We start from the raw sequence: 14480 nt of genomic DNA, 5'->3' as shown, positions 1-14480 counted from the left end.
GCAATCTACAAAAATTGTTACCCACAAAAATAAATGAATCCACAGTAGTGTATGTACAAAAATACTGTTTATGTTTACTTTCCTTTGAAATCCATCCTAAAGTTTATTCCTTTGTATGTAAAGAAAGGTAAATGGTTCTAGAGAGACTTTTGCAAGCTTCTTTTACACAACTTCCATTGTTTTGTCACAATAAGACTTTGATGCTTATTTGCATTGTAATATCCTCTCAAAGCACTTTTTTTAAATACTGTGTTTCCTTCCCAAATAAGAATTTATATACTGATTTTAGCATACCCATTGACACTTTTGAAATAGCAATTATCACATGCACTCCAACCCCAAATTTGAGGGGAAAAAACAATGCCTTTGAAACAATCACAATTTTAAATACAAATTCTAATGAGAGAGAAATTTCAAAGAAATAACCTTAAAACAGATAGAGGAAAATCTTCTGTTGTTGTTCCTATTGCTGTTGAAGGTTGCATAATTTTAGAAATTAACTGCCTTGTCTGTGTTAGTAAAATTTAGATTTTAGGAATATGTCACCTGATCCAGTTATCAAAAACTTAATTTTGTGAATTTCAAATTAAAAGAATTGATTTAGAAAATAATAATAATGCTCAGTTTGTTTTGTGGATGGAAATTTAAAAGTTCTGTTTACAGTATTATCAACCTAGCTTGCTTTGCATAGTGTGATAAAATGGATACCGATCTTGTATAATCAACTCCTATAGTGTCAACTCAGATCCTGAAAACTTCAAGGGTAGACAGATTTAAAGAACGTCATAGGTTTTAACAAAAAAGTAGGAATTAACTCATTAACACTTACCATGCAGTACCCCTCATATGATGGGTGTACCCAGACCACCGTTATATGTCTCCAATGGCGTTCCATACTTTTAGAGGTCAGCTTTATGATTCATGTACTTATTATCTTGTTCCATCCATCTATAGTCTTGGAAAATTAAAATAGGATGAAACTCTGTTTTTTCTGGAGGGGTGGGCTTCCCTTCTGTGTCTTATACAGGAGTTCAGTGGCCTAAAACTTGCCAAAATAGTGCAAACCCGTAGGCATATAATTACTGATCATAATTATTATTGAAATATGCATCGGAAACAACTACTTCAAATTTCAGGGCCATTTGAAGTAAAAAATCGTGAAATTCCATATTTTTGGTCCAAATGACCTTCTGTAGACTGCTGAACCAAGATCAGATTCACTCCCACCTAACAACTGTTGCAATTAATTTGTTAACTGGGGTCCTTTCTATATGCAGGCTACAGCTGGGTACCTTTACCAGCATCCCTGGGTGTTCAGGGTCAAGATTAAGGATGAAAAATTATCCAAATTGACGCTTTTTGCACCTGATGACCAACTTTGGGGCAAATTCCCGCCCACCAATCCCCGCCTCCTCACCCTGACCACCCCACCCTGTGATCACCTACATCAGATTTAAAGGCATCAATATGCTTTAGCAGCAGGGTTAAGCTCATATAAATATAATTGGCATATTTTTGCAAATAAATCAAAATTGGACATTTTCTGCAAACAATTCAGCATGGTAAGTGTTAAGACATTCTTTCAAGACATTGATTAACTTTTCATGATTTGTGATCATGAAGTTGTGCATCTCCATCTCCCATTATTGTTCCCCACACCTTGTGAGGTGAGTTGGTTTGTCTTTCCATCTGGAATATATAATGCTAACTACCAAAAAACACAGATCAAATATGAATTTTGGTGGCGACAGTGACTTCTACCCTTCTAGAGTTATGCCCCTTTTGGAAAAGTAGCTGAATTTCATGATTCTGTTTCCTAATTTTAATTTGCCATAACCAAATGTAATAAAATTTATACACAATGCTGATTACATCAAAACAATGATCAAGTGTGCATGGTGTCACTTTTACCATTATAGAGTTATGTCCCTTTACAAATTGATTTCTTTTTGTTGTGTCACTTTTACCGTTCTGTTATGTCCCTTTACAATGTTGTATGCAAGTGGTGGCATTATATGTGTTGAATAGACAGATTCTCAATTTAATAAGATTAAAAGATAAGACTGTCCACAATGTTCATTTTTCTGTTTTTATTAATTGTTTTACTTTTTTGCACATAGTATTTACTGGCAGTACTAGTCTGGCAAAAAAAAATAAGACACCAATTACTTTTTATTAAACCTTTGTAGAATGATAAGTGATGCTGTAGTATTGTCAAGATGGTATTTTGTGTAATTGTATTATAGAGAGCTTTATCTATGCTAATGATATTATTCATTATATTGGAAATGCATGGTAAACTATTAAAAAGGTGGATGAAATACTAAAATGCAACACAAAATAGAATATGGTATTAACCTTAATTAGAAAAGAACAGATTTGTAACAAAATGTGACATAATTTCTCTAATTCCTTGTCTTTTAAATGTTTTTAACTGATTGGGATGTCTGCAAAACCACATATTTGTCATATAATTGTTCATTTAATAATTCTGCCATTTTACCTCACCACAAAGTATGATATTCTAGGAGGGTCATTATTAAGTTTTTGTATTTCTGAAGTATATACTGTAATCCTATCTGTATGTTATGAATGTTTCATCTGTCAGACCAGAATAAAAAGATTGTCAACTCTACTACACCTTCTACTGAAAATAGATTTAAGAGTAAAAAAAATCATCTCTTTTAATTGTACTTGGCACTGTCAACTTAAGATTATTTAGTGTTTATTTTCAATAATAGATATTAAGGGTAAATAATATGGCTCATTGTCATGGGAGTTCCAGAATTTGGACAGCTGGTTTGAGTCGCATATTATATTCCTTATACTGAAGCTCACTTGTACATACTTATCTCTCATATTTCTTTTTCAGCACCAACAGTTTCTGCCCCTGAATTGTTACAGCTTCCTACTGCGACAGAAGTTATTATCCCTAGTACACAAGTGAAAATTTCTCATGTTGACACAACAAAATACATTCATATACGCCAACAAAATGGAAAATCTACTCGAGTATTTAGAGAGACATCAGTGTGACCAAGAGTTCTAATTTACTTCATATTCATAGTAAATCAATCAACTGTTATTTTTTTTAAATTAAGATTTGCTGATGAATGTATCTATCAGTACCATGGAAAGGAAATATTCTGTTTATAATACCTCAATAAGACATACTCTACTTATGTGTCATGATGACATGTTCTACTTTCTTACTCAATGCAACATGTTTACTTATGTGTCTTGTGACATGTTCTCCTTTATACCTGTTAGCATGCTGACTGTCTTTTTGTTAGATCTACGGGTTATGTGAGAGGATATTAATGGTGGGTATGTGCTAATTCTGATTACAGCTCATTGCAAAAGTGTGCTAACTGTAAAGTTAAGATGTAGCCATGTAATGTGTTAGGTGAAGCTTATTTGAAAGAATAGTTGCTGCTTACAATATATAAAATGATAAGTGTACACATTTAGTGCACACACACATGACACATATATGTTTAGTTTAATCTTTTTTTTTTAATTTTTTTTTCAACAAAAAATTTAAGGTTATTCTAAAAGAATATTGCCTAACAGTAACAAGATAAGTTGTGTATGAAAAATTGGTAGACAAATTTTAAAATGATGATTCGATTTAAGATGCAGAACATTATTTTCTGTTTTAGTTACTCAGTACATAACTAAAACTTATATTTGACTCCTCAAAGATGCAATATTTGTTATTTGATTGATGCAAATATTTTAATTATTTTAGTCATATGAAATTGGTGGGGCATTATTTTACACTTTAGACAATACAATTTGTATTGATTTAGGTAAACACTTTTCCAGTCATCTTTGTTTGTTCGATATGTCATGGTACAGAAAGTACTGTAAATTTGTTTAGAGAAATGTACATGTATTTAATTATTTATTTATACAAAAATAGTGCATTTATTTATTATTTTCACAAGTGATTTTTTATTTAACATCACTTTCTAATAGTATAAAACATATAGCCTCTCTAAATCATAAAATATAACTTCCTATATCTATGATAATAAGTAGATTAATATTAGGTCAACAGGACCATAAGTACTGGGTTCATGAATTTATATCTCATTAATATCAATTTTAAAATTATGTAGTTTGAGTAAATTGTTAACAGCAAAAGTGCAATAAAACTTTGATTAATTAAAAAAGAATTAAAAAAATATGTTTGTGCATAGGTTGTGAAGGCAAAATTTTTTTTTTTTTTGGTGGAAGCCTTAACACATAAACAGTAGTGATTGCAAAGTTAAGGAAGAGGGGGAATTTTTTTGGAATTGAAATCTTTAACTTCTTGTAGTGTTTATATTTGAAATCCTAAAGTGTTTTGTAAAAAGGTTTTTATCTCTATCCTAGTTTATATTAAATGGGCACATAGTTTTCAAATGAAATGGTTCAATCTGAAAATCATCTTCATAACCCTTCAATCGTATAATCTTTGTGTCAAATAAATGTACATGTCCTCTCACTTTAGACATAGAGTGCACACGGCAAAGTAACCTCATTTGTCTGAAAATTATGACTTTCAAATTTATATTCATTGCAACTGAGTAAGTGAGTGGGCTGAATTTGGCAAATATGTGTATCAAAATACATACAAAGTGTGTTTATAAATTAATATAAAAAACCACTCTTGAAGTGAATATGGACTTACAAAGCAGAAAAAATAATTGTTGATCTACTTAACTTCCCAATATACCAATGTTTCAGAAATAAAAAACTAAAGATGTGATACGTACATATTAAAGAATAGAACTTTCAGTAGAATGTACACTAAAATTGACAATATCTTTACTATCCTACACTCAATTTGTCAGATCATTCTTACATTCACTAAATTTGATAGTTCATCCATTACCAGAAATATACCAAATCAGTAGCAAAATTTTGCCAAAAAAGTGTATGGAAAATTATACAAATTATATTTATATTCCGGCTGTCAATTCTAAGTTGTGTGTGTAAATCAATCTCTCAAAATTTGAGCATGTAAAACTTGCATTAGAAGTAATATGTGTGTTATGATTCTGATTAACTTGTTTTAATTTTAGCAATAAATTTTAAAATGGCCATAGACTGTATAAAAGGTAGGGAGTCTACTAGGGACAAATAGGAATTGCTTCTAATGTTAACACAATGTTTATTTCAATATTAACACAAAATGCAGCTAACAAATATATCAACATAACATATGCTGCTAACAACAACATCAAACAATAAAAGAATTTCATTGTCTTTATATTATTTTTACAGTAGGAACAAAAAAGGGATCTATTTTAACATGAAAATGCTAAGAAAAAAGTTAATTCGACATAATTAAATTTTTTCTGGGTTTGATGAAATTCACAGGTTTTTCAAATTTTGGTAAAATGAGATTCTGATTTTTTTCTTACAAATAAGTCTATGCATTATATGCAGTCAGTTGACATCTTTTAAACCTACACACAGCTTCCACTAAATATAGACCCAAAAATTCCAGGAGGTGAAATTCTTTGCTTTATGACAAACACTTAGATGTAGATTCTTTTGGCAATAATGAAATGTTCCAACATAAATTCCCAATATACCAATAATGAAATGTTCCAACATAAATTCCCAATATACCAACAACAACAACAAATGTATATTAGATCATGTATTGTTTACAAAAAGGGACATGTATTGCATTCAAAGGTTATGTCCTCCATCATTTTAATTTTCATTTATAACATTTGAATAAAAGATGGTGTAACAATTTTATCATCACAATGGTTTGTTACTGTGTCAGAAGTTCAGTGAAAAAAAATTTGACCACTTTGAAGAACGTTCAGATATTAAGTAAAAATTTGATGATTAATTATATCTGTTGCTTTATATAATCCATGAGGTATAATAAAAGCTTTTAAATTCCTGATGCAAAAGGGAGGTAATTCTTGATTAGAAAAGGAATTAAAAATCAGGTATATATGACAAAAAGTACAATACTACAGGGTTGAAATATGCAAACAAGGTAAATGTTAGTAAATAGAATTATAGTACTGTAAATGATAATAGAACTCATACAGTTAAATTCTAAAAATATGAAAAATATGTGACGTTTCATGATAATTTTTGTGTCTGACTCATTTTGTATATTATATCTGTTCTCTGATCATCATATATTTATATATAGGTGCTTATTTATGTAGTGTAGTAGATTAGTGTACATATGTGTAGCAATAGAGATCTGTACAGAATATTTACTTTTGTTAATCAGGTAAAACCCTAATTAGTTACTACTAATATGTCGTTGATATTTTATAGAATCTATTTATTATTATTTGCATTGCTTATTTGTATGCATATCTGTGTTAATTCTTATATCTGTATATCAACATTCTGACATTGTGATGGAAGGGAGGTGTAGTTCATGTTTTTAGTCAGTCTGTTTTATTTCTTATATCTGTATATCAACATTCTGACATTGTGATGGAAGGGAGGTGGAGTTCATGTTTTTATTCAGTCTGTTTTAGTTGTATTCTGTTGGAAATAGTTATAGAATAAACTTATGTTAAGATTCCGAAAAAATTCTGTGCAATTATATTTTTTCATTTGATGGTGCTGACTTTTTGGTTCTGTCTATACAACGTTACCAGACACATGTAGGAACCTTATTGGATATCTTGTAGAATCAGGCATATAGTTGAAAAGAAAATAGGTTCAAAATGCAAACAAAACTGATACTTTGGCTGAATCCAGGTTATTGCATATTTAAGTATCACTTTAAACCTAGACATAACATGCCATATATAATATATTCTCCACTAAGTCAGAATTTAAGGTTAACATTCGAATGATAATTTATTATATAAAAATCATATAATCAGTTAATATAGAACTATATAGAAATTTATAAGGAATTATTCAAATTAGTATTCAGTATGATTCAGTATGAGTTATCATATATATAAAATAGGATATAAATTCTTATATTAAATTAAATAATCATTTTCAGTAATATGCTATAAGCTGTCTACATTTAATTTCATCACTAAATGAACTGATGATAATTTTACTCAGGAACTTTGGTCGATAGTACAGACAGTACTATAAATAGATTGTTAAATGTGTGGGGAAAAAATGAATTCTGTACAAATTACATGTTACATACTTTTTAATATTTTTGTTTGTGCATGCAGCTGTTCTTTTTACAAAGCAACCATTGTATAGCCATTTACCACAATGAATATTTTGTTTATATTTAATAAAAATAGGCTATCTGTGTAGACCTCACTGCAAGTCCATGACATATAAGTTATAAAATTTAATTGCCTTAAATCTTTCGGGGATTACCAAAGTGAAGTGATTATAGTTTGGTGTGAACTTTTGACACTGGTTATTTGAAAACTGTATTTCAATTTCTTAATAAGTTATAAGGGAATAACTAATAACTTAAAAGGATAATGTTTTGAGACCTGCAATAGGATAGAATAAAACTTCCTCAAAAACAAGATTTTAAGTGAAAGAGTTACCAAAACAGCTTAATCAAATCTCACTTATTGTAATATCTGGACATAGCAACTCATGATATATTAATTATTTGAGACCTGTAACTCAATAAGTATATAGAGTTTATGTTGTCTCTAAAGTTAACATTTTAGTTGTAAATACTCATAATTATACACTTTATATCTTTGGTTTAGATTATGGTGAATGTTTTATTTTTTTGGTTATGTTCATTTTGGCAAATTCTTTGTGGCACCACACAAACTAAAATATCACAAATTACAGTATTGGTAGTTCAGCTTTGACTTTAACTGCAACTCCTATAATTCAGAACAAATGACTGTTTACCATCTATTGATTTCTTGGATGTTGGATATATACCAAAAGTTAAGTTATTTTTCATATTTTTCATCATACAATATTTATTTTCTAATCTTTGAAATATGCTTTCTATAAATGTAGATACTTTTATTGTTTACTAGATGATGATAAAGATATTAATCGTTTCTGCTTTTATCAATAGAGTGTTAAAGTTTGACATTATCTTTTATGTTTACACTGTAATTGTCTTTTACGCATAAGATTCCATATCTATAACAAAAAGATAAGATATTTTTCTGAATTGATCTGGTCAAGAAATTGATTGATTTTTTAAAATTTCAGCTTTTTGAGCATAGATAGAATGAATGATTAGGCAGTTGTTAATGCTTAACTGAAGCAAATAAAATTGAAAAAGAAATATACTCAGTCACCCTGAGATTGTACTCTTAAGATTTAATATTTGTGTTCCCTGGATGCACCATTTCTGTGAGCCATCATTATTTTGCTTTCATTGAATATAACATGCTAAAAAGTGTATATATTTGTGAGTCACTTGCAAACTTTTTATTAAAGGGCTAAAGTTTATGGTTCACTAAGTAAAAAATACTCTTTTTTATTTAATACTAATATAAACAGGCAAACATAGTTAGCAAATCAATAAACATATATTTGATCCTGTTTAAATTTTAAGAACAGTTATTTGTGTTGAAACATTTTTCATAAAGTCAAATCATTGCTTTGTATAACAATTAACTATACTATTAACTTTATTATAATTTTGGTATAAATTGAAAGATAATGTAATTATGTGCAGTATTTGTGATAAGTCGTTAGATTTATTTTATAGCTTGAAAACAATCATATTTGAAATCCATTCAAGGTTATTAAGAACAGTGTACAATTTGTATGATCTTATTAATACTATTATAAAACAACATGAACCAGACCTTGTTAAAACCACATTTTCATTGTTGTGTTTCATTTCAGTACTATTACAGTTTTTGTTATATTTTTTCTGTCTTGTTGTAAATCCAAATAAACTATGAAAACTCTTATTTCTGTTATCCTTGTAACAAATTTTTTAGTCCTGTTTAGAAGAAGTATATTTTGATAAACAATGTTATAGAGAAAAAGGTAGAATAACAAAAATACAGAGCTCTAAAGAACTTTCTGATTTTAATTTTCCTTATGAAGATGCTCACATCAAACGAATGGAAAACAACTGTCATATTCCTGACTTGGTACAGGCATTTTCTTGTGTAGAAAATGGTGGATTATACATGATTTTTATAGCTAGCTTAAACTCTAACTTGTATGACTGTTGCATTGAATTGTAATATATTGCCAACAATGTGTGAACAAAATAAACATGATTGGTAAAATTAGGGGTACAGCAAGCAGTCTTCTTTATTGTATTATAATCTTGACAACTATAAAAAAGAAATTTAAACAAATATGTGAACTAAGATAAAAATGGCATATAGACTAGAACACAAGAGCAAAAAAAAAAGAAATATAACAATACTAAATTGACCACAGCACAACACTTTGGCCGGATGCCATGTACTGAGCCATGCCAAAACGATATGACCAACAATGGACTAAACTGTAAAGGTTAATACTGTACATAGACAAATAAAAACAAAAAAATGGACTAAACAGTTAATTTTACAATTTACAAAGAAAAACATAAATGAACACTTTCACACGTAATCAAGAAGATAAACAACGTCAGTACATAGAAACTATACTTTTTTTTCTAAATTTGTGTCTCGCTTGCAGCAAATTCGAAATCGACACATAGGAACTACGTTGATGGCGACGGTGACATGTATGTACTGGTAAATGCCTCCGATATCCGAAGAACCCCTCAAAAGCTGCGAGGGTACAGTGGCATCCATGTACACTCCCTAACGGGATTAATGGAGATGTGTCACTAACGTATATTTATACGACAAATATTTTTACAAGGACAATCAATCCCCACCCAACACAAAGGGAGTGCTAGGACACCGGGAAGTCTGTTTAGTGGTGGAGGAAGCCGAAGTACTCGGAGAGAACCACCGGGCCACTCGGTGGAAACAGACAAACCAGAGAGATATCAGAAGATTGATCTCCAGGTCAAAGTAGGGACACTTTGACCAACCGAGGCCCCCAACGTACCCATTCTAGTTTAAACTCCGGTCTGGGTACCAGAGATGTATGTGAGAGGGTGAAAATTACCCTTTTAATGTACTGATATTTTTAGCAACCCGAGTGAGAATCGAACTCGGGACCTTCAGCACTGTAGCCATTGGTCTTAACTACTAGACCACGAACTCACACATTTGACAATGCTGACGGCATCAATAATTGTATTGAGTCTACCTCATTTATATATTTGGGTTCTTAAAACCAGAGATACAACTTTTATTACATAGTATTATAGAATTGTCATACGATGAGATTCATCTGCACATACATTATTGGAATAAGGAGAATGTGGTATGAGTGCAAATGCATCAACTTCCCATCCATCAATATAAGCCCACCTGGTCGACAGGACTAACGGTCCACTGTGATATCCCAGCTTTACTTGTCATTTGTATTTTTTCATAATGGCAAATTGACATGGATTTCAGCTTATCTTCTATATTTCATTTGTCCGAATAGCTCTTCGGTTTTTGGAGTACTTCTACATCATTGGCTTTCAAATATTTCTATGTGCGTGCCTGAAGAAGGTTATTCTAGAAAAATATTTTCGACTTGTGAGTTTGGCTTTCCCTTGCATATCTTCCGCTTCTTTCTGAATAAAGACCATTGCTAAGTTTTTCTTGTGAATTATTTGTATAACCTTTAATGAATTTACAATTCTGAGCTTTTGCGTTTCACTGATCATGAAATAATGATAGTGTTAGCTGGATATTGTGTGTTTTGAACATATACTCTTGTTTATAATGAAATAATAACACTAAATTGACATTTTTGATAGTTAGGCCATTACCAGAAATATACCAAATCAGTAGCAAAGTTTTGTCAAAAAAGTGTATAAAAAATTATACAATTATATTTATATTCAGGCTGTCAATTCTAAGTTGTGTGTGTAAATCAATCTCTCAAAATGTTTGAATGTAGATTCTTATATTGTTTACTAGATAATGATAAAAATATTAATGGTTCTAGCTTTTATCAACATAGTGTTAAAATTTGACATTATCTTTTATGTTTACACTGTTAATTATCTTTTTCCGCATAAGCATCCATATCTATAAGAAAAACATAAAATATTTTTCTGAAAATCTATTATTGATCTGATCAAGAAATTGATTGATTTTTTAAATTTCAGCTTTTTGAGCAAAGATAGAATGAATGATTAGTCAGTTGTCAATGCTTAACTGAAGCCACATCAATTTAATTAGTGGTTTAAAAGAGAAAACTAATTTTACAGCCAATTTAATTGAGTATGTAGGGAAAGGTAGAATCCTCGTGAAGTCATTAGGTTAGGTATATTACCCTCCTTTAAAGGAGGCTAGTGTGACATTTAACAAATAGGTCTGTCTGTAAGACTAGACTACTCCGAAAGGAGGGTAATATAAGGTAATAAACCGAACCATATAATTACTTCACAGTTCAGGTAACAAGCAAGCTAACCAAGGATTCTATCTTTCCCTTCACACTCAATGAAATGGGTGCTAAATATTAAATCAAATAAGATTCCTATTTCTAAACCTTAGGGGTAAATGAAAATGAAAACTAATCCATTTTAGGAGATGATGGGTGGCATACAAGAAATACATTTGAAAAAGAAATATACTCAGTCGCCCTGAGATTGTACTCTTAAGATTTAATATTTGTGTTCCCTGGACACATCATTTCTGTGAGCCATCATTGTTTTGCTTTCATAGAATATAACATGCAGATAGTACATTTACTTGTGAGTGAATTGCAAACATTTTTTATTGAATGGCTAAATTGAGTTTATGGTTCACAAAGTATAAAATACTCTTTATTATTTAATACTAGCAAACATACTAATAAATCAAAAAACATATATTTGATCCTGTATAAATGTTGAAAACAGTTATTTTTGTTTAAACATTTTTCATTAAGTCAAATCATTGCTTTGTATAACATTTCACTATACTTTTTACTTTATTAAAATTTTGGTATAAATTGAAAGATAATTTAATTATGTGCAGTATTTGTGATAAGTCATTAGATTTATTTTATAGCTTGAAAACAATCATATTTGAAATCCATTCAAGGTTATTAAGAACAGTGTACAATTTGTTTGATCTTTATTAATACTATTATAAAACAACATGAACCAGATTTTGATAAAACCAAATTTTCATTGTTGTGTTTCATTCCAGTACTATTACAGTTTTTGTTATATTTTTCTGTCTTGTTGTAAATCCAAATAAACTATGAAAACTCTTCTTTCAGTTATCTTTGTAACAAATCTTTTAGTCCTGTGTAGAAAAAGTAAAATTTGATAAACAATGTTATGGAAAAAAAGGTAAAAAAACAAAAATACAGAGCTCTAAAGAACTTTCTGGTTTCAATTTTCCTAATTAAGATGCTCACATCAAACGAATGGAAAACAACTGTCATATTTCTGACTTGGTACAGGCATTTTCTTGTGTAGAAAATGGTGGATTATACATGATTTTTATAGCTAGCCTAACCTCTAACTTGTATGACTGTTGCATTGAATTGTAATATATTGCCAACAATGTGTGAACAAAATAAACATGATTGGTAAAATTAGGGGTATAACAGTCTTTTTCATTGTGTTATAATCTTGACAACTATAAAAAAGAAATTTAAACAAATATGTGAACAAAGATAAAAATGGCATATAGACAGAACACAAGAGCAAATAGAAATGAAATATAACAATACTAAATTGACCACAGCACAACACTTTGGCCAGATGCACAAGTACTGAGCTATGCTTAAACTATATGACCAACAATGAACTAAACTGTAAAGGTTAATAATGTACATAGACAAATAAAAACCAAAAAATGGACGAAACAGTAAATTTTATAATTTAAAAAGAAAAACATAAATGAACACTTTCACACGTAATCAAGAGGATAAACAACGTCAGTACATAGAATTTATACTTTTTTCTAAATTTGTGTCTCGCTTGCAGCAAATTCGAAATCGACACATAGGAACTACGTTGATGGCGACAGTGACAATGCTGACGGCATCAATAATTGAATTGAGTCTACCTCATTTATATATTTGGGTTCTTAAAACCAGAGATACAACTTTTATTACATAGTATTATAGAATTGTCATACGATGAGATTCATCTGCACATACATTATAGGAATAAGAAGAATGTGGTCTGAGTGCAAATGCATCAACTTCCCATCCATCAATATAAGACCACCTTGACGACAGGACTAACGGTCCATTGTGATATCTCACCTTTACTTGTCATTTGTCTTTTTTTCATAATGGCAAATTGACATGGATTTCAGCATATTTTCTATATTTCATTTGTCCGAATAGCTCTTCGGTTTTTGGAGTACTTCTACATCATTGGCTTTCAAATATTTCTATGTGCGTGCCTGAAGAAGGTTATTCTAGAAAAATATTTTCGACTTGTGAGTTTGCATATCTTCCGCTTCTTTCTGAATAAACCAGAATAACCTTTAATGAATTTACAATTCTGAGCTTTTGCGTTTCACTGATCATGAAATAATGATAGTGTTAGCTGGATATTGTGTGTTTTGAACATATACTCTTGTTTATAATGAATTGGAAGATCTGATAATGATTGGATTTTCAAAATTAAACTTTTTCGTTGGAGAAGGTGACTGCAAAAACCAACTTAACAAAATCGAATAAAATGTGATGAAATGTTTTATTTGTCCGTGCGACTGTATAACTTAAACACTTATTATGTACCACTGCATATATGTTGTTACAAAAACATCATATGGTGTTGTCTGTATTACTTTGAAATTTCAAAAAACAGTTTTTCTTCTTTGGTATATTTAACAATCCAGTTTTACAGGTCTTTTTTTTTTAAATATTCACGATGGGTTATTCAATAATTTTACTGTAAAGTTCAAACGGTTTCAGATATGATGGCCTGTTTAAAATGTTTAAAGCATCTGTGATATGTTCACAATCATCAATTATTTTCAGCAGTAACCTTTTTTTTATTTATTAAATTTGTTAAAATGATATTTTTTCAATAAAATACTTTTATATGATATTTTTCCAATTGAAAATATTTTCCACAAACTAAATAAGACTTTCGATTTTGTAGATGTGGTTTTTTTTTACATATTGTTTTGCTTGTCATGCTTAATTTCAACCCTCCTGTCCTGTCCCCTCACTTGCAGTCAACATTTATGTCATAGCCTTATTGTATTGTTAGTATGCTTTAAAGTAGAATAAATGTATTCCTCTGATTGACAAGGTATAATTTACAGTTGTCATTGGTATAGTCTAATTTAAGTTAGAGTAATCTTTCTTTAAACATGATAAACAGCCGATTGTCTCTCATCTAATCTGCCATTACTGCACATGTGAAAAAATTAAGTATGATAGTTTATACAAACAATATCCAAGTATTTGTGTGAATCAGTTTGATGAAATGCTTTTAATAAGCCGTATAACATTTAAAAAATAAATTGATAATACTCTATAAATAGATTGTAGTCAGG

At 29.9% G+C, this 14480-nt stretch overlaps 1 protein-coding gene across 3 annotated transcripts in view; it reads left to right on the top strand.

Moving 5' to 3' along the window:
• The window catches only part of LOC134716210 (inositol polyphosphate-5-phosphatase A-like), a 52898-nt gene extending 44037 nt beyond the window's left edge, over nucleotides 1-8861 (top strand). For all 3 annotated transcript variants that reach the window (XM_063579057.1, XM_063579056.1, XM_063579055.1), the window contains one exon: nucleotides 2873-8861. In XM_063579057.1, the coding sequence (XP_063435127.1) occupies nucleotides 2873-2947 (75 nt within the window). In that variant the 3' untranslated portion in view covers nucleotides 2948-8861. The remainder of the gene's footprint in view (nucleotides 1-2872) is intronic.
• The last annotated feature ends 5619 nt before the right edge of the window (nucleotides 8862-14480 follow it).

The sequence above is a fragment of the Mytilus trossulus genome, chromosome 4 (genome assembly GCF_036588685.1).
Source record: "Mytilus trossulus isolate FHL-02 chromosome 4, PNRI_Mtr1.1.1.hap1, whole genome shotgun sequence".
Lineage (NCBI taxonomy): Eukaryota > Metazoa > Mollusca > Bivalvia > Mytilida > Mytilidae > Mytilus > Mytilus trossulus.
This window is presented reverse-complemented; position numbering and strand designations above follow the sequence as displayed.